Here is a 20,920-nt window from a genome sequence, read left to right as displayed (position 1 = left end):
GCTTTGCACAACACAAAATGCCTGCACTCAGAATGAAATTCACATTTTAGTGGAGCTGTAAGTTCACGTGCAGCCATTGTAACTCAAGGTAGAGTGAAAGGCCAATCCATTCATTTGCATACCGATCTAGTTTAAATTGACATTTTCATTTTAAAACACTAGGGGGGGGGGAAATTAACAGGCAAAACATTTTGGATTAAAACATTTTGATTAGTTAACTTCCTTTTAAAACCAGCTTCCTCCCTTGCAATTTTTCTTGGATGTATTTGAAATTTTCATTATTAGTGGTATATGAAGATAATTGAACATATCTTTCAACTGATGTCAGAATGGAAGCAAAGGGTAACTGGCAAATAATTCGTGGTAGAATTCGTGGTAGAAATAATTTTATGCATTTGAATGGATTTGCTGCTTCATTTTCTTCAAGCTCGTGTTTGCCTAGAGATACTGAACACTTAACACGTAATTTAACCTCTTCTTCACACAACAAACCAGCCTTTAGCCTTGAAACTATTTTTTTTTTCTCATCTCTTTCCATCTCTGTGATGTTCACTAGAAGTTTTCTTTTTAATCTGCAAGGTTGCCCCCCCCAGGGTAAAGTGGTTTAAGGTAGTGCATACTACAATGCCATTAACCTCTGCTTCAATGTAGTCATTGCACAAAAAATTTCACTCTTTTAAAAAAATAGAGCTCTAATCCAAATCAGCCTGTGGAAAAATTACTGGGTTTCACATGAAAGATGCTGATGGACATTCATAAAAACTTTTGTCCTTAATTTAGGCAATGAATGCTTCAGAACAAATCCAGTCAGTGTCCCAATTTTCCAGATTGCAGCGTTCCACTGGTTTGTGACACTGCCCTCTGTGGAACATTCCCTGTCTGCCTGACCTACCTGTCCTTCCATTTCTACCACCTTCACCTGACATCAACACTCTTATTTTTCCCAGTGGAAGCTCCCTCCTCATTTCCTTTTGAGAAAGCACATGCCCTCCAAACACATTTTCCTGTCTAGGGCAATTTGTATGTCATTGCTATTCCTTGTCAACATTTCTGAAGCAGCCACTGCCTTCCCTGCAGAGGGAAAGGTCTGACTCAGCTCTGTGCCAGAGTGCTCCCCCTTAGAGCTTCAGGAGTGGGAAACCAAACCCACCCCCAGGAGGCTCTGGAAGTGTCATTCCAAAGGTGTGAGCACTGACGAGGTGGGAGAAAAGGAGAAGCCAATTTCTCCACAGCACCTTGCTTGTGAACTCATGTCTCACAGGTTATGACATTTTCATCATTTTTATACATTCCATCATGAAGGCACAGTTATTTCCTCTACTTTTCAAGCCTTCCCTGCCACCCACCCATAAACACACCCTGCCTCCCAGCACCAACCAAAATTATCCAAGGCAGCCTGGAAAACAAGGGCCAGGGCAGAAATTTTTGTATCATTAAATCTATACTGAACTTTTCATTTTCTAGAAAGTGACAAGTTATAGAATAATTTTTAAAAAGGCAGTAACAATTCAAGAAACTGACATAGCTTTCAGAGGAATAGTTTGATTTGCAAGGAGAAACTTAAACTTCAATTAACTTTTCTCTCTGGCCAACAATGCCATCTAGCAAGCCTTCAGAACCAATTCTATACTTTTTCCTTAATAACTGATGAGGGAGTTTAAAATTACTTCTATCAACTTTCTACAGAAGTTTCACTTTCAGAAGGCCTCATTTCTGCTTTTCCCATGAAATCAATTTCTGACACACACAAGCTGGACAAGTACTGCAGCTTTTGCAGTCATGTCTCTGCGAATTCTCATTAGCTCAATTCAGACTATCTCTGCCATTCATCAATTTAGTTTGGAACAAATTAAGACATTATTTCTATCTCAATAGCTACAGGGTAATTCATTAGATTCACTGTTAGGCCCAGATTCAGCAAACCACTGTAGTTGTTGTGAGCTGAAAATCTGCATAAAGGATTCAAAGCCACTAAAATATATAGGATTTAAGAACAGATATATATTTATATATATGTTTATATATATGTCTAAGAACATATATATATTTATATGTTTAAGAACAGCTATGGGATAAAGTTTATCCCATGGAATGGAGGCTTTTATAAAAGGATCTTAATACAGAATAATTTACCAATAAAGTCTTAAATGATTCTAAGAACAAATATATCCTGTAAATGCATCCCAAGGATGGTATTCAGCTCACCAATTGGAAAGTTTCAGTTAATCACTTCCACCTTATTTTTAGGACATAAATTAAGACAACGGAGTTCTCTTATGTGGCCTGGATTAAAGAAAAGTAGTCATGACACAAGGATAATGGAATCAGGGGAGGAAACAACCCAAAAAACCCAAAACACAAACTCTAAAAATCCATATTAAAGATCTTCACCCTCTGAAGACAGAGGATATGGTGTTGACTTTGTTTTTGATACTGTCTTTATAGAGAAGTTGCCAAAATGCTCAGGAAACTATGAGTGCAAAATCCAGAGTGAATTACATCAAACTCTTCAGCTTTCTCGAATTCCTTCACTGCAGTTAAAACAAGCTCCTGAATTGTTTGTTCATGTTCTTTCCCAGTAAGTGAAATCAGACATACCAAGCTCAGAAGGCTTCTTTGCCTATTGGCTTTCACTTTTTAAGAAAAGCATAAAGAAAAGAAATAGAGACAATGAAATAAAAATTTTAAAAAATGAAATTACAGTGAGAAAATGGTACCCCTTGAAGATTAACTTAAAACATGAAATATAGCCTGACATTGATTTATTGAAAGAATAATTCTAAAAGATAGGCCATTCCCATTTTCCACTTACTTTACTTAATCACATCTCTGTAGATATGGATCGATTCAGGCATTAATAAATATCTCCTCTACTAGGGTTCATTTCTTTGATTTAAGATGTCATGAAAATAGAATTTTCCAGTCATATCTTTTCTATTCATCTCAAAATGTGTAATGAGAAGCAACTGGCACTCTTCTAGTCACATGCAAATTCAATTAAAATCCAACATTTCAAAAGAGTTTTTATCAGTATATATTTCTCATAGATATAACTCAAAATTACTCTGATGAAATTATAAAAAAAGGAGAGCTAACTTCACAAATTCTTCATGTTAGATACTTTAGCTTTTCTGCCATTCCGAAACAGATTATAGTCTATGGCATTTGTATAATATTTGTGTCCTGGCCATGTTCCTCAGCAGAATTAGTATCTTATCACTCAAATCTTATTCCAGGCTTCTCAACACAGATAAGTAATTTAATAAATGTATACCCCAAAAAGCAGATAACACTACTTAAAGCGTGTGTAAATCATTTGGGCTTAACCTAGTATATATACCTAGTACATATAAGTATACATATACCTAGTGTACTTAACTCATCCTTGCCTTAGCTGAGTGAACCTCCTCTGAAATAAATCCTTGCAAAATTCAAATCCCCTCATTAGCAAATATTAGAATGATGTACAGTGAAACTTATCTTGCACTGGAACAGTATAATTCCCTTAATTCCAGAAAAGATTTGGAAGTAACTAGGAATATTTTTTGTTGTTGTTTAAAATGCAACTAATGCTCCTCACCTTGGAGGGGAGAAGAAAGAGAGACTTAAATAAAATAGTGGCAGTCTGTCCTTTCTGTGCAATTCAAATGGTACCTTCTCATTCCATGACACCTTTGCTCTGTTCCTGTTTTCCTGTTTTCCTGTTTTCCTGTGTCCTTTGCAGAGACATGTCCAGCTGCTACAGGAGGCAGCATGCAGAGCTACCATGGCCTGAGCTGTGCAGCTCTGACACAGCAGCAGGAATTTAGCAAATCTCCAAACCCACTTCTGCCTCAAAAACCTCTCTCCAGAGTTACCAACTTAATAGGAAATAAGCAAGGGCATCAGTGCCTGCTAAGTGCTCCAGTTAATGTTAGCTTGGTGAGATGCATAAAAATACATGTGGGCACCTCACAACCCATAATTAGTTTTGCAACATAGCAGAAAAGTGAAAAAGTGGTGTCTGTCTTTTTATAGCTGGAGAAGGGAGGAACCTGGTATAATTGAGACATATGCTTTAATTAGAGTGGCACAGGCCCTGCGTGGTGCAGGCCCATCACAGCTTCTCTGCTCCAGAAATACAAAACTCAAGTTGCCAAAGAAATGAGCACAAACCTCATGAATGCCTACCCCGAGGACAGCAAATCTCCTTCCAGATCTGTGGCAGAGGCAAAATTATATAAATTGTCTTGTTTTATTCCATCCCCTGCTGCCTGCTTTACATACCCATTTTCTGCACTCTAATGCATTTCTGAGAAGGCAGAGGAGAGCTCTGATCCCAAATGTCATTCCCATTTGTCAGAATATCCCTAACAACCAGGTGACTTGGAGGTTTCACTGGGAAGGTTTGATCCAGCCTGAGCTGCTTAATGCAGCCTCAGAGGCATCAAAGGTGAGGCCATTTCAGTCACCATCCTCTTTGAGGTTACACATCTCCCTGTTTAATATTCTGGGTTATACCCACTGAGCAACAGCATGGAGCTGCTGACACAGAACTGGGGAGGGATTTATCCTGCAGGCTAATCTCCAGCAAAATTGAATAATTTTAAAAACTATAAATCATGTGTGATTATAGATTAAAAGCCTAATTATGTTACTAGTAGAGTTCAGCATTTTCAAAGGTACATTTATTTTGGGTTACTTTTACAGGAGGGAAAACCTGAAATGTTTTCTGGGAAAAGCAGGAATGATAACCCTTTCAGTAGAAACCACTGAAAATTGGTAAAAAAATATAACTTTTATAATGTATCAAGTATTTCCACCAGGAACAGAGCAAGAAGGAAGCATAATATGAGAGGGGGGCATGTCTCCATGCTCCTAACACCAATCTTACTTACCTTGAGGTTTCACGGATTATGGGATTCATCTCATTTGCAGTTTTCAGGCAAACCTTGTGGTTTACATCTCTGGTTTGAACTCTCCCAGGTAGGACTGGGACATTTTCAAGGAAGAATCTTCATGCTCTTGCTCCATTGAATAAAGAGCTGCAGGAACACGGCAAGGGCTCGGAGACAAATCCAGGTGGGATTATCAGAGGGTCCCTGTAAGGCACAGCTCACAACATCAAGACGCTCCTGGAGCCCAAGCCAGGGCACTGCAAAAGCAAAGCTGATCCCAATCTTGTTCACTTTTTTTAGAATACAAGAACATGCTGGCTACAGATTAAAAATAAAGGCTGTGTTTCTACCTCTGAACCTGGGCAGGTTTTGAGGAAAGGGGAGAGTGGTATTTTTGTTTGAGGATATTTATTTAGTTATGCTTCCTGCTGAATGGGACCAAAAGAAAAATAATATAGAGCACGTACATATAAGTAAATTAGCATTTCAATTTAATTATTTAATTATCTTCTGATTATTTTCTTTTGAGTTGACAAGCCTTTAGGTCTGGTTATATTAGGGCTGTCACAGCTGCACTGTAATATGCCCAGTATGGTATTTCGACCACACTGAATGAGATTAGGCACAAATTTGGAAAGTACAACATGCATGACTTGATAACCTACACTATTTATGAAATCCTCTCCTAAGCAGGAATTCCAAAATGCCTCTGGCAGTGCAATGCCTGCAGTGCCACGTTTTGTGGAGCGTACACAGTAATGCCTAAGCACTCAATTCAAACAGGAGCTAATCCTTGCAGAAGATCCTGCCCTCTATCCTTGTTAATTCTGTTCCTCAAAGTGATTTCTTGCTAATACAGCACACCTTTAGTGACAATCCGTGGCTTAAGCTGTGTAGCTCAGTGATTCTAAACTTGTGAAGATGTGCACTAATCCTCTCTGTAGTCTGACACGTTGGCTTTGGTTCTGTTAGAAAGCTGCATTTGCAGGAAAGACCTGTTTTTGCTGGATGTGAGGGTCATGCCTGTGACAGAGTATGGTGCCTCCATCCCCCCAGGGAGATGAACACACACCTGCAGGTTCTGGGGGGCTGTGGCAGTGAAGCAGCAGCCCAAAGATCTGGGATTTAAGGCAAAATTAAAAGTGGCTGACGTGTCCACAGCAGCTCAAAGCTACACAGCCATGAACCAGGGTGCTACAGAGCCATATTTGAAGTTTGTAGAGCGATTGCAAAATGCATTAGAAAGACAAATAGTAAATAAAGAAGCCAAAGAACAAATAATACATCAATCAGCCAGAGATAATGCTAAGGAAGAGCTGTCAGCTTTCTCATGTCGGCTGGAGTCAGGATTCTGTTTTTAGGCCTTTTCACCACCACAGGGGGCAGTCAAAAGTTTGTGGGGCTCTCTGAAGAACGTTCCCTCATTAAACCTTTCTAACTGAACCTTGAGGACCCATTGTTTGTAACAATTTTCAATGTTGCCCTTTGATTAGGGAAAATAGGGGCAAGACAGGGAGGAATAGCCAGGGCAAGGGGCAGGGCTCTCTCTGTTAAAAAAATCCTTTCCAAACTTTAGAAAACCTTTACAATTAGCCAGTATGATGGAGTAGTCATTAATTCCCTACAATTTAAAATGAAAGTATGAGAAGATAGGGCCTCTTTTTTAACTGAGAGAAGGATTTACATGGCAAAAGGTGTCTCTTCCCTGCTGCTGCCTGCAGGCTGCCCTTCAGTCACATTCCCAGGCACTGTCTTGTGAACAGACCATCTCACAATCATCTGTGACCTATTGCTGCAACAACTGCAACTTCTACAACTGGAAAAGACTAAAGAAATCACAGGCTCTGTTTCCAGTATAACTCTGGTTTTTTCCCATATAATGTCCAGTGCAGTTTTTCACAAAGTATTAATAAAGTACTATTATATTATATATATATATCACACATATATTATATTATATTATATATATCTCACACATATATTATATTATATTATATTATATTATATTATATTATATTATATTATATTATATTATATTATATTATATTATATTATATTTTATATTTTATATTTTATATTTTATATTTTATATTTTATATTTTATATTTTATATTTTATATTTTATATTTTATATATTAATATCACAGCATTTGCTAAAAAATCCCATCACCATGCAGGTGACAACTATTTTTCAGTTGTAAGGCAAAGCTTATGGGTAAGTATATTATGGCCTAATTCCTAATACTGCATTCAACCCATGTGATCCATTCTTTTCCTAAGCAGTTCATTTGTGCAGTTCATTTGTGCACTTATATATGCAGGGTTTGACTCTTCAGGTTGTTCTGTGCAGGGATGGGAATGGGACTCTGTGGGTCCCTTCCAAATCAGGACATTCTATGATTCTCTGATTTTTCTTGGCATCTGAATTCAATTCCTAAAACAATTGTATAATTCATTTACCTATAAACTTCTTGATAAAAAATGGATAAAATTTTTTTAAGTGTTCATTCAGGATGATCAAGTCTGGAGTGGAAACTTCTGTATTTGGTAGTGGCAGTAAATTTACAGTACTCACAGAATGAATTCCTAGTCACCATGTGGAGCACTGGAGTTGAATATGGAGTATGGCTCTGAATTTTGTATTCAGACACACAAAACATATCTGCATCAAGTAATAATGAACTGAGTGTCTAACTTAATATAGTACAAAATATGTAAGAAGGATATTCTGCAATACAGATATAAAATATATATATTTCAGTGGTGCATAGGTCAGTTGTTTAATGAAGTACCTCCATGATTACATAAAATCCAAAACACTATGTCAGTGCATTCTGAAACATTTGAAGTCAAACCTACCCCTATCCGATAAAGATGAACTGCAAAGTGCTACAAAATGAATTACAAAAAAGCTATGTAAAATCCCCAATCAGTAACTGTCCATATTTATGCATATAAGTATGCCACAGCTGACAATATTGAAGTATGCCAAAATACGCAGTTAAAACAACAGATGCCTGATGGGGTCCTCTGTGGTCAGGGAAAACCTGACTGATTCAACAACACTATAAAGGGCAGTGACCAATTCAGGAAAAACAACCTATCAATATTTGCAAGAGTGGCAAATTCCCAAAAGATGGCTTCAGTCAATAATATCTTTAAATGGCTTTTGAAATTCTGGTCCCTCAGAGGTGCAGCACAAGAGAGAATTTCACAGTTACAAGTCTCAGCCCCTCAGAGCTGGGGAATTATATTTCCATGTTGGAAGTTGCTCTCACACTGGGAAGGACAAATGAAAACTTTGCTTCCTCTTTCCCTGGTTATAGGTATAAAGCTCCAGCTGATCACTGGGAAAACCTCAGAGGTCAGTTATTTTCCTGTAATGATAAGGGCAGGTGTTAGCCAAGAGAAATTTCTGCTGGATGTGCTGACACCTCTTTAACCTGTAGGACTTCTCACAGCATCCCAAGCAGCTTTGATCCTCCCACTAAGTGAGTCTGTGGCACAATTTGTTGCAGCAGGTTTGCTTCCAAGTGGGAGCTATCAAGAGGCACTAAACAGCCTGAGTCATAGCAACCACTTCGATATTGTCCCAGACTTTATTAACTTTTCAGCCACCCTGAAACACTGATCTTCAAAATGGAAAAGGTGATAAGGTTAAAAGCTGGTTATTCCTGACAAATGGCCCATAATATCAGCCTTTTCCTTCTTTGACTACATCTCTTAAATAACAGCACAAGGAAAGGACTCACATTTGAGCGACTGTACCTCTTGGGTTTTTTCTTTCTTAGAAAAAACCTTTGGGTTTTTTCTAAGCTGTGAGCTACAGCAAAGGTGCCTCTCTTGAGCAAGGGGTTGGACACTGAGCAGGATTCCCTTCTGACACATTTTTTTACAGCTGTGTGCCAGCAATGCTTTCTGTCCTGCTTATGTCCCCTGCTAACTCCTGGAGTGACACAAAGTGATTGCACAGGCTCTGGGCAGCAGCTGCCTCAGACACAAACCTGTGCTAGGGGCTCCTTCCAGGTATTTTTATTTCCTTCTATGTCACCCACCACCCTTCAGCTTTTGGTGACTGACAGAGAAGGAACCAGCTTGGGAAAGATGAGAAGCTATTGCACAAAGCTAAGTAAGCAAGATAAACACACCCAACAGCTGCATTTCTCTTCCCTAGAAAACCTGGAATGTGGCCTTGAAATTGCTAATTTCAAGAATCAGGTAATTTTTTTTTTTTTTTAATTTTTCAGTCAAGAATGAAATACTAAGTTACAGGAAGCAGATCTGTGAAAGTGTGAATTCACTGCTCAGTCAAAAAAAATGCAAATCAAATCAAAGAAATCATTTAATGCAATCCTTCTTTTGATATTTTTTTAATGAAAGAGCTGGATTTCCCTCTTTGAAAAAATAGTGATGCTTTGTAACTGCAAACAGGGTTTGGAGATTTTCTAGTACTTTTCTGGAATCCCTGATGCCATCAACACAGGAAAGGGTTGCAAATTATTCTATCAATGAAACAGATGGATAAATCTACTTAAGGGAGCTTGTCTGTGTGAGGCACAGGATGTTGTCTTTGTTGTTATTGAAATTATTATGATCAACAATTAATAATAACCCTTACTCTTCTTCTGGTGGAGACTGTCCCATTGCCATAGACCCTTCAGATCTGTCACACCAGAGTTCATGCAAACTTAAGAGTTGGAAAAAGCTTTGTCCTGCCCAGACCATGTTTTTTTTTTTTTTCTGTGACTGTCTCTGTGGGTTTCCTCCTGCAGACCAGAGAGAAAGGCACAGACATTTGTGGCTGCTTGTCAGTGAAAGAGGCAAATCACTAAAATACATAAAATAGAACAAAGGTTTTCCAGTCCCTCACAGGGTACCTCATCATTTAAATGTATGTCATTTCTAAGGACTGAGTGCTAGAAACTATAACCTCATTTACCCTGGAGAACTTTGGTGGTCTAGCAACAGAGTGACTTGAATTTTGTATGCACATGGATGGCTGTTTTTTTCAGATATGTTTCAGAATGAGAATTCAGCTTTTACTGCAGATCCCCAAAGGTGTATTTTTATCTTTAAATCCTGCTAGGAGTAGAAAAATTGTTATTATTGCTTCACATTATCTTTCTTTTCTCGGAACAGGATAACGTGGATCTTGGTGACCTTATGTTTTCGCTCTGCTACCTTCCAACAGCTGGTAGACTAACTATTACAATAATAAAGGCAAGAAATCTAAAGGCAATGGATATCACAGGAGCATCAGGTAGGAATGAATTTAATGCTCAGTGTGGATTCCTGTCCCACTTCCCTCCCAAGATACAGAATTCAACATTGTCAATCCAAGAATGGTCTTTGAGAGGGGGGCGGTTTTACTGTGAGCTCTACTTGAGTACAGGAGTTGATGAGAAATAAATAAGACATTTAAGTTTGCTTAGATCCAAGCAACAGTTTAAAACAAGTTGCTCTGTCAGAAAGAGTGCCAGATTATAATTTCCAATCCCACTGTAATTCAGAGTAAAACAAATTTTACACAAAGCTGGCCAAAATGCATCCCCAACACTGGGAATTTGTTTGTGCAGAAGACTGTTACAGCTATGACACAGAGGCAGACTGGCCCTCTCTGACAGTCCCCAGGAGCCACTGAGCCAGTTCTGCTGTTGCTGGCATATGGATAAAGTGGTGATCATCCCAGAATCCTTTCAGCAACCCTTTCCAAAGCCCACAATAAAAAGTAAAAACATCAATAAGATTTCATAGATTTCTTTTAAATACTAGCAGGGAGTTGTAGAGCTCAGAAAGGAGCTACAAAGAAATAACTTTCTTTTTTTGCTACATTCAAGAGTTTAAAAATAATTATAATTCTCTTGAGAAATGTAAGTCACTAATTGTTGCACTTTGAATTGTATTTAACCATACATCAGTAAATCCCATTGTGAAAAACATTGTCATCTTCTGTCTGTCCTACAAATCTAACAAGTAATTAGGCTGCTATAAATAGGCTGATACACAGGCTGTTGTATAAAATAGTCATGTATAACATGCTTCAGTGGATATTTTAATACCCTTTGAGAAGTTGGTACACAACAAGGAGCTTCTTGAACCTAAAAAGTTCATTATGAGCAGTCAACCAGGTAAAGCTTTCAAAGCTGCACTGCCTCCCGTGCATTCTATGGTGACAGAGAAGCTCCAATTCCAGTCAGGTCCAGGAGATTAATCCTGCAAGCAGGTATGGGCACACAAGAAGTCTCCCTTCACTTCTCCATTTGCATTTGTCAAAAAATCAACATTGTTCTTATGACCCACACAGATCCCTACGTGAAGGTTTCTTTAATGTGTGAAGGAAGGCGGCTAAAGAAAAGGAAAACTTCCACCAAGAGGAACACCCTCAATCCCGTTTACAATGAAGCCATAGTCTTTGACGTCCCTCCAGAAAACATTGACCAAATTAACTTGTCGATAGCTGTTATGGATTATGACCGGTGAGATGCCTGTAGCTGTCAAATATTGGCTGATAGAGTCTTGCACGCTGGATTTGCACCCAGAAAGAAAGTTATTATTTTTTTCCCTATAAGCGGGGAATTATTGTCAGGTTGAGCTCAGTAGAAATCTCCAGTTTTTTTGTTTTTCCAGGCAGAACTTCCTTACTAAATTTTAAAGTATAGATTTGCTTCCATAACTGACATCAGTAAGCTGCAGATGTGTTTAGCAGAACGGAGGTAACTGGGCATTTAAGCACTGATGTTCAATTTATACGTTTTGCTAAGCCTTTACGTACACACACTCCATTTATAAAGTTGTGTCTTAGAGCCTGTTTGTCTTTGCAGCTAATTACAGAACACAGGCAAAGAACCTTCTGTGTGCTACAAGGGGGGAAATATCAAATTGTTCTGAGCAATGGGAAACGCAAAGAGCAAGTCTACATATTTCCTAGTGCTTTGTGTTCTCTGGGCAATAATTAATCCTAAAAACCCCACGGTTAACGTTTCTGAATGAAATATGCAACTGGTGTGGTTCCAAAGGTAAAATTTTAAGAAAAAAATATTATGGACCATTTTCACAGTGTAGGTCACAATGAGGTCATTGGAGTTTGTCAAGTAGGCAACGATGCAGAGAGTCTAGGTCGCGACCACTGGAACGAAATGCTCTCGTACCCTCGGAAGCCCATCGCTCACTGGCATCCTCTTGTGGAGGTAAGGCTCTGATTTATTGCTTCCCCCTTGCTGTGATCAGAAATGTTCTCCCACACGGCTTTAGAAGTTGGATAAAATTTTATGAGCAAACCCAAGATCCGCGTGCATGAGGTGAATCCTAGAAAAGGGTTTAGAAACGTTTTAAAGCTGAAATGTGACACAGAGGTTAAGTCTGCTCCTTTCAATTTTAGGGAGACAGAAGGTAACAGTTGTCTGTAATATACAGACATGAAAACACCAAACATTATACACTCGATTGAGGGTTTGGTTTTGCTTTTGAAATAAGATCTTGGGTAACTTTCACCGTTAATTGATATAAAGAAATGGACCATGTTTACAGAACAATCAAGACTTATTGTTTTTATATACAACAACCTAATTTGACTTCTTTTCTTGTAACAATATATCATCCATGGCACTAGCACATCTCAAAGGATGCCTAACTGCAGTGACAAAAATATGTTTAAGTGTCTTTGGAGATCTGAGGCGTTCATGAGAAGCGACACAATCAGAAAAGCTTTTCAAGGTTCCTATGGCTTTTTTTTTGTTTTGTTTTGTTTTGTTTTTTGTCTTTAGGGCCCTATTCAGCAGGAATGTTATGCAGGTCTTCTGCGCTTGGATGGCTGCCGAAGAGGCTTCCTCACCCTTTTAACCTATTCAGCAGAAATTTGGCATTCCTGTTGAACTCTTTCTTAGCCATATCCTCAGGGGCTATTCCACAGAGTCCAGTGGGGTAAAGATGTCCTTTTAATCCCTCTGTCTAATCCTCTCCCCAATACAGGGAACACTAATCCTGATTCATGAGACACAGAAATTCATCAAAGATCGAACTAAATTGCTTCCTAAAGTTACCATGACTTGCTCCCATTGTTGCTCTCACTGGCTGAGTCAGGCAGTGCTCCCAGTCAAAGGGAAGTATCTTGTTTATGAACAGCCCCAGAGCTATCCTCAATGTTAAAAGACAGGAAAGAGCACATGCCCATATGAAGCCAGGAATGATGCTGTGGGCACTATTACTTGGAGACAGGCAGTTCACAGTGCCTCTGAACTTACTTCCTGCACCAGAGTGCAGCTGTGTTACCGCAGTGCCACTGAAGATTTCCCTGCTTGGTTCTGAGCGCTGGCCATAGGCAATTCCAGAAAAGATTGTCAGGCATTATGAAGATGCTGCAAACTGGGAAGAATCCCACAGTCTTGTCCTGTGTCCATAAGGAATTGTGTTTCCTGGTGCCACAGCAGCACAGGCTGAGCAGGGAGTGCCCACGGGCTGTGTGGCAGGAGGAAGGCTCCATGCCTTCTCACCACAGCTGCTGCCAGCAGTGGGGCAGCTCTGCCCAGCTGTTTGTGCCCCCAGTGACAGGGTAGATGCTGGCTGAAGTGCCACGCTTGAAATGCTGACCTGGGCATTTGGGGGCTCTCTGCTGCAGCCAAGTGTTGGCAGGAATGTCCTGACACAGCACACGAGGTGTGGTGTAAGGGTTACTGTCGCCCAGAGCACAAGTGTCTCTTAGCAGAAGTTGTCTACATCCTTATATCCAACCTGTCTTCCCTCTTTGATAAATTTCATTGCAGCCAGAGCCCACAATTAGGTTTTGACAGCTCTTCCCTTTTCACAGGCATCCTGTTCTTTTCATACATGCCTGGCTAACTTCTTTAGATTTCATTGCTGTGGATTGCTTTTCATGTCACTGAAAGCTAAACAGAGAAATATTTTTTTCCTTCCCAGGAATCAAGTGGGGGAGGGTGTCCAGCACATCCAGGCTGTGCAGAGAAATATATACACAGCATATCATTTTGGTTCCTGAATCAGGATTAGACTCAGCGAGAGCTTCTGGAACCTCTGTGGCCACAGCCATAGGACCCTGAATATTTGCTGAATAGGACCCTCAGTCTTCTACTGTGTGAAGAGCTATTGGTTTCAAATAGCGTGATGTTATCCACTTGTAGCATTAATTCTCCATCTGACACTACTGCTACTGATAGATTATTTGTATGGTCGTAAGCATTACCCGAATTGGAGTCATCATTTCTGTTCAGTAGAATAACCCAGGTTTACAAGCAAAAATGATAGCAATGTAAACCAACAAATATGGGAAGCAGCAACAAATATTGTCCTTGTACTCGCAAAAAAGGTGCAGTTTTGTGAACGATTAGCTAAGTATTTTTTTTTCAAGAATGATTGCCATCAGATACTTATTTTTTGATGACAAGTTGTGTCCTCAGTCTCAGCTGGTGCCTCCTTTCACCTGATGTGAAAACAAATTAATATGGTTCCTTGCAGAAATCCTTCAAATCTGAAAAACTGTAAAAAAAGTTCTGCTGGGTGAGAACAAGATGCATATGGTATTTGTAATGACAGTATGGTCTTTGAGAGAGGAGATAACCATCTGTATAACATGGAGGTTGTTAGTCCTCAACCTTTGTGGATGATTTTCCAGTCAACGTTTCTGAGTCGTGTCCACAACACTGCAAACTGTTGGAAGAGTGTCCCAGGTGGCAATGCTGGATCATACAAACAAATACACACACACCCCATGTCATCTGAAAATGCTGTTCCAAATATATAGTGCCTGTGAAGACTTCCTTTATTATTTGTGGTAGAGTTAGCAGGGCTGTTTTACATGATGGTATATTGTAAATTCTGACAAATCCTGACCATTAAAAGAAAATTAATCAAAGCACTGCATTTTGTCACTTAATGAAATTTGTACCCCAAAGCAGGAGACCCTGGAATAAATTTTTCACCACTCATTTAGCCATGCATGGAGTTCTCTCATCCTCCAGTGTCTTCTACAGAGAACTTGATCTTTACATGGGAATTTTTTGTTTAAAAGATTTAAATGCAAAGTATGGATGTTTTATACAATACAGCTGTCTGCTGTGTAATTACAGAGAGGGAGACCTGGTCATTAGATAGAGTTCACATAAGTTTATGTGCACACACATTGCTTTACATCTTTATGTGATGAGTGTTCATCAAGCATTTTGGACCTGCAACTCTGCTGACACAAATATGCATGCACAGATTTGAAGAAATATCTAACATTTTGGCCTCAAGTCTAAAAAATTAGTTTTATAACCTATCAGTGAGGATCTTCCACAAAATCAGAATTACTTGTGGGTAAAGAATATCTTGGAACTTGCAGGAGATCTTGGATCTGCTGTAAATGTATGCTGCAGTATAAATCAGAGTTCCTGTAAGCACAGTGGTTTTCAAAAATCTCTTGCCATGCCATGGAGAATACAGCTACCACAGGCAAGGGTATACCTGGCAAACTAAACAGCACTTCCAAACCTGCCCAAGCACAATTTCAGGAGGGCATTTCCAAAAGAACGAAACTAATGTTGCCATGGCAAAACTGTTTGACTTCACTTTCAGCTTTTTATCAGGAGGCCAGTGGTACAGGACAATGTGCATTTCTGTCCATGCATCAGCCTCCCCTGGGGCAGAATCCTGTGCTCTTTTCCCCGAGGGGAGATAGGCCTGAGCAAAGGAGGAGGAGCTCTGCCTTGGAGTGGAGCTCTCTGATTTCCCGGACAAATCATTCTACATTGCATCTCTGCCTGGAATGCAGAGCAGGCACGCTTCCCACTGCAATATTAGCAACGGAAACTGTTGGGAAGGGGAAAACACCTACACAGCAGGCTCAATTTGTGTCCATGGAAAAGTGCAGGAGCCTTTCTAGGATTTGTCCCCAGCAGCTCAAAGGGACATCAGCTGAAAAGTGGTATTATTATAATTGCCAGTGGGTTGCAGTTCTTCTATTTTATTACGATGCTCAGTTTATTTAATGCATCAAAAGAATTATTTTGAACAGAGTTCTACTAAAACAGGGGAAGAATTCTCTGTCACAGTGAGCATTTAAAGTGGAATCCAGCAGACTTCAAAGGCTTAGAGATGAGGAAAACCCCCTACATTTATTGAATTCTCCTAATTTTTGCTCATGACTTGCAAACTGCTACTCAGGCTATGGCATTACTATGTGCTTTTTACAAATACCTGCCTTATCATAGTAGTGCATCTATGGAGTGATAGAGATTTTCTATATATGGATACTTCACTCTTCACCTTTAAACTCAACCGGTGATATTCCCTAGACCCTAAATATTTTTCTGTTCTGGTTCTGGTTGGCCAGTAGACTGCTGCTGTTCTTTGGGCTGTATTACAATAATACCACCACCTGGAAGGACCAGAGGATACATAATTCTGCTACAAACTCAACTGGAAACCCAGGGAAAGCTATGGTCCCAGTGCTGCTCAATCTTTCTTCTCTGAGCTGTGATTCTCAGTGGTAATCGCCAGTACGCTCACAAGAATGATTTCAAAGCTGAAACCCTCATTTATTTTCTTATTTGCTGTGAATGCATTATTACACTGTGTGACAAGTATCGTAACTCTAAAATAGAAAAGAGAATCGCTTAGAAATGCATTGCAGCAAGATTTTAATCCCATTTTGCTCTTTAACAACCTGCTATTAAATTGTTACCTCTAGTTTTCCATAATAAGCCTCGGTGTCAGGTGCTGTTCTGTGAAAAAGCAGTGAGTGGCAATGGGAAAACCTTCAGAGTTACTGACAGTGAGGCCGAGTACCATGGACAGTGGCCTGATATTCCCGTGACAAAACACTCACAGCACAACTCCTCTGCAGCTGAGTGCTCAGATATCTCTTTATCTGCTTCCACTGAAATCACAAGACATTAAAAGCATTGCTGCTTTCTTTTGTTTTGCTTTTCCCTTCAAATAGCTCTGGCAGTGGATAAGCAAACATTCATCTCAATCTGGCGAAGCAGGGAATACCAGAACAGAAAAACAATATGTAGCATAAAAGGCCCAGTGTTAAAACTGTTCTTACCAGCTGTTGCATGGCTCAGTTTTCCATGCCAGCAGATCCATAAAACACAAAACCAGCATGTGTGAGACAGTTGTTACATAAAGGTACAATTCAATTGCTCATAGGGGAACTCCTGGATCAATACAAAATGAAATAAGAGCAAAGGACAATGCAAAAGAATGAAAAAAGAGTGTATTCTAGTCCACCCTTCTTGGCTTGAGGGGATGGTTGCTGAGGGGGCTTTTGGGTTGTTTTTATTCTTTGGTTTGGTTTGATTTGGTTTAGTTTGGTTTCATTCATGTGATTTAAACACCAAGCATGGTATGTAGCTATATTAACATGAGCACCCAAAGCCAGAGACAAAAGAGATATATTGATTTACATGCTTATCACCTAGCAACCTTCCAGCACTGAGTGAATGTGTCTGCAACTGAAATAAAAAGTAGCTGAAAACTCTTTTGGTTTAAAAGTAACAAACAATAAACAGGGACCAGAAAATTCAGTTGAAAAATCTGTTTGACCCAGCTAGAAATCCATCAGAAATGACTTTGTTGTTAATACATTTTGTTTGAACAGAAGGAAGTGAAAAAAGCCGATCAGGTGACTCCATCTGAAGTGTCATTGATGAAATGCTTTTTTCCCCTTAGAACAGTGCATTGCCAAACAATTGCATCTCAGTATCAAGAGAGAAAACAACAGATCTCTTATCTAGTAAGGAAAAAAAATCATATAGTGAAAGTAATCCACAACACTGTAGAATTTAACAGAAGCCCCCTGTGCTGCAGAAAAGGGCAGCAGGACAGACTCAGTGACCTTGGATCTTGCTGCAATTAGTGGCAACATGATTGAAGGTGACATCCTGAAGTGACAGCCTGGCAGTGCGTGTGCCAGGTGCCAGCTGTATTCCAAGGCTGGCTAGCTCCAGGAGCTGTGTTCACAGCTCTTTTCCTACACAGTGGGTTGGGCAAGGAACCCCAGCTGGGAGTTCTCCAGGGCCCTGCAGTTCCCTGGGAGCACATCCATCTCCAGGGCCCTGCGGTTCCCTGGGAGCACATCCATCTCCTTGGAGGGCAGTGATGGCGCTGCCCATCGCGGAAGGCGTCGCCCACGGAGCGAAGGCAGCGCAGGGCACACAGGGGGAGGTGAAGGGAGGACCTGCAAACATCTGGGCTCATCATTTGCTCCCTTGTTTTGTCTGGGCTCTTTAGTTCCTCCTCCTTTCTGCTCAAACGTAGACATTGTAAAACTGAGGTGTTTTACTGCATGCTGGCCAGCTGCCATCCTCGATACCCGTCACGAAGGTGCGTGAAGAGAGGTGTGTTGTTTTTTGGTATCCTTTTGGTTCTGGTAGCACATCAACATTGTACTATACTTTATTATTTCTTGTTCAATAAGTAGTCCTAGTATCTCTATGTTTCATGTCTAATTTTGGAGAGCAGGGCCATACCTGTATCGAGGCTCTCTCAATTAGGTGGGCATTTTGTTTGTTTAGTAGAAATAATGCATGATTCTTTTCGCAGTGATGGTTTGAGGGACAAAGAAATTCTTAATTTTGTAATATGTATTACAATCTTCTGAACACAAGTAAAAATGTACTGTGATTTATTTATATAAATCTAGTCTGAACAAATAAGTTTTGATCTTAATAAAAACTGTAAGAAATTGTGCAATTGTAATTTATTACTATTTTGTATTTAATAAATATTAAAGTTCAATTCATTATTCAGAAAGCCAGAAAACATTCTGGAAATGTTTTTGCTCAGTTTTTCTCCACACATAACATGTTTTGATAAAGTACATGAGGCCAGAGAGAAAAAGCTTTTAATTTTACAGCACTCACACATAATTTAGCAGTTTGGATACTGAAACCTCCTCGTGTTTCATCCCATGTCCACAGTCATCATGGCAGAAAGATTATTTGACATGTCAGTCGTGAATCTCATCTGTGTTTCATATTAAGAAGAAAATCAAGACGCTACAGAAGTGCTTCGCTAAATTACCAAAATTAGTAATTAGCATGGCATGCTGGCAAAATTAGGAGTCCTCCTGTCAACACCTGACATGTAGCTCCAGGAAATTCTGAGAGGTTCCCTGGCAGAGCCCAGAAACAAATGGAAAAGAGCAAAAATATATCTTGTATGACCACACAAACTGCACCCAAAAAGGTAGCACTCCTGTCCTTTTTCCTTCTCTTTTAAACCTGAACTTACACATCCATCAGCAAGAGCCCTACATGTCCATGACTTATAATTAAGAACCTCTTTGTGTCTTTAGGGATAAGTTCAGTCTCTCCTCATTTGGCAGATCTGGCCTGCTTGCACACACCACATTAATAAAGGGCTGCTGACACGTGGTGTAAGACACAAAACAATATTCCATGCCAATAAGAAATTATTTTCATTCTGCTCTCTTCTTGGGAATATTTGATATCACAGATGCATGGAAAAGAGATGAGAACAGGCCTGTAGTTTTGAACTTGGTACTGTCCTTAATAGAGGGAACACCTTTAGGCCCTGGGTAGACTCCTGCTGGGGTACTGGGAGATGGGTGATTGGCAAGGGACACATCCATAGGCATTTTGGCAGTGAATGCAGTGTTAATTATCCCTCTGTCCCATATATCACTATAAAATACACCTCAGCACAGGAGGTGTATGAACTTCAAAATTGTTTTTAATGCCTTTCAGTAATACTGGTTTCTGTTTCTTTGTTAATAAGCAAGCAAAAGCCTCTTCCTCTGTCAAAACAGGCCCACACATTTCTCCTCCTGAGACACTTTTCCAGCAGAATCATCCTTTAAGTCTTTATATGTAGCCTACAGACATGAAAAGGGGCAGTGGTTGCACCAGCCTGCTAATGCCTGCAAGCCAAAGTTTGGGAATCTTCTCTGGAAAAGCCTGATCAATACAAGGCATCCCACATGGCCTTAAACCTGAGAAACTATTGCTGGCCAGGGCCTGTGTACAAATCACAAACGGGACAGGACTGCTGGGAACGTGCCTTGAGCTGTTTGATTTTCCAGCATCAGTCTCATTACATGATTATGACAATGGGAAGATGCCAGCAGCTCACATCCCAGGCAGCAGACCAAGAACTTAATGTTACAACTTTCTTTATAAGTTTTTTGACCAATCACACAAAGCAAAAGCACATTGAGAGTAGTTCTATCCAACCACTATAAGCACACATATCTTTGGTTAAAACAATGCTTGCTTATTTTGAATACAACACCTGCTTGTAAACCCTAAAACACAATGCACAGAGCTCCATTATTAAGCTTCAAACTTCCTAATATCTGTGTGAATCACTATCTATCTAGTGAATAAAAGTTCACTAGATGAACTTTTCTGTAGCTTAGGGAGTTATTCTAGACCAGTGTTAATACACAGGCCTCTGTTCTATTTGTCCTTGCTTTTCTACTTTTTAAATAATTTTTCTGCTGACCAATCTCATGGCTGCTGCTTAGCTCTAATCACAGTTCTGCTGTCTTTGAGGCCTGCCCTTTGCAGCTTTCCCAAAACCCTCTGATTTTGTGGATTCCCACAAGAAACCCTGTAATCCTGCCCAGCTGATCAGCTGAGAGGTGGAAATGAGGGGAGGAGCTCTGCTGTGGCTGCCTGCAAGGGGAATGGCTGCTGAGGACGCAGCAGAGCCCGAGGAGTGCCTGAAGTGACAGGGATGTCCCCCAAGGGCTGGGACATGAGCTGCTACAGAGAAATCAATGCCTCAGCAAGGAGCAGAGGCACAGAGCAGGGCTGCAAGCTCTGCTTCTAAAGACAGGATCCTGCCAGGAAACCTAGGGACTCCAAAATTAACCTCTCCAGGGAAGGAAATCACAGTGTCGTGTTCTGAGAATGAATTCCTCTGACAATATTGTCACTGGAATGTGACGGTGTTCACAGGGGTTCTTGGATGAGGGAAGAGACAAGAATGTTGACTCCATGTTTCAGAAGGTTTGTTTTATTATTTTATGATATATATTACATTAAAACTATACTAAGAGAATAGAAGAAAAGGTTTCATCA

At 40.0% G+C, this 20,920-nt stretch overlaps 1 protein-coding gene across 3 annotated transcripts in view; it reads left to right on the top strand.

The window, feature by feature from the left end:
* The window catches only part of SYT9 (synaptotagmin 9), a 69,218-nt gene extending 50,581 nt beyond the window's left edge, over positions 1–18,637 (top strand). The window contains exons 4-8 of one of the 3 annotated variants that reach the window (XM_066551178.1): positions 10,017–10,137; positions 11,182–11,353; positions 11,935–12,064; positions 12,641–12,797; positions 13,791–18,637. In XM_066551178.1, the coding sequence (XP_066407275.1) occupies positions 10,017–10,137; positions 11,182–11,353; positions 11,935–12,064; positions 12,641–12,748 (531 nt within the window). In that variant the 3' untranslated portion in view covers positions 12,749–12,797; positions 13,791–18,637. Of the gene's footprint in view, positions 1–10,016; positions 10,138–11,181; positions 11,354–11,934; positions 12,065–12,640; positions 12,798–13,790 lie in introns of those variants that run through there. The other 2 variants (XM_066551179.1, XM_066551180.1) reach the window with 2 other exon arrangements.
* Positions 18,638–20,920: the final 2,283 nt, after the last annotated feature.

Source organism: Molothrus aeneus, chromosome 6 (assembly GCF_037042795.1).
Source record: "Molothrus aeneus isolate 106 chromosome 6, BPBGC_Maene_1.0, whole genome shotgun sequence".
In the NCBI taxonomy this organism is placed as follows: Eukaryota; Metazoa; Chordata; class Aves; order Passeriformes; family Icteridae; genus Molothrus; species Molothrus aeneus.
The sequence above is the reverse complement of the archived record's forward strand: the minus strand, read 5'-3'. Positions and strand labels throughout refer to the sequence as shown.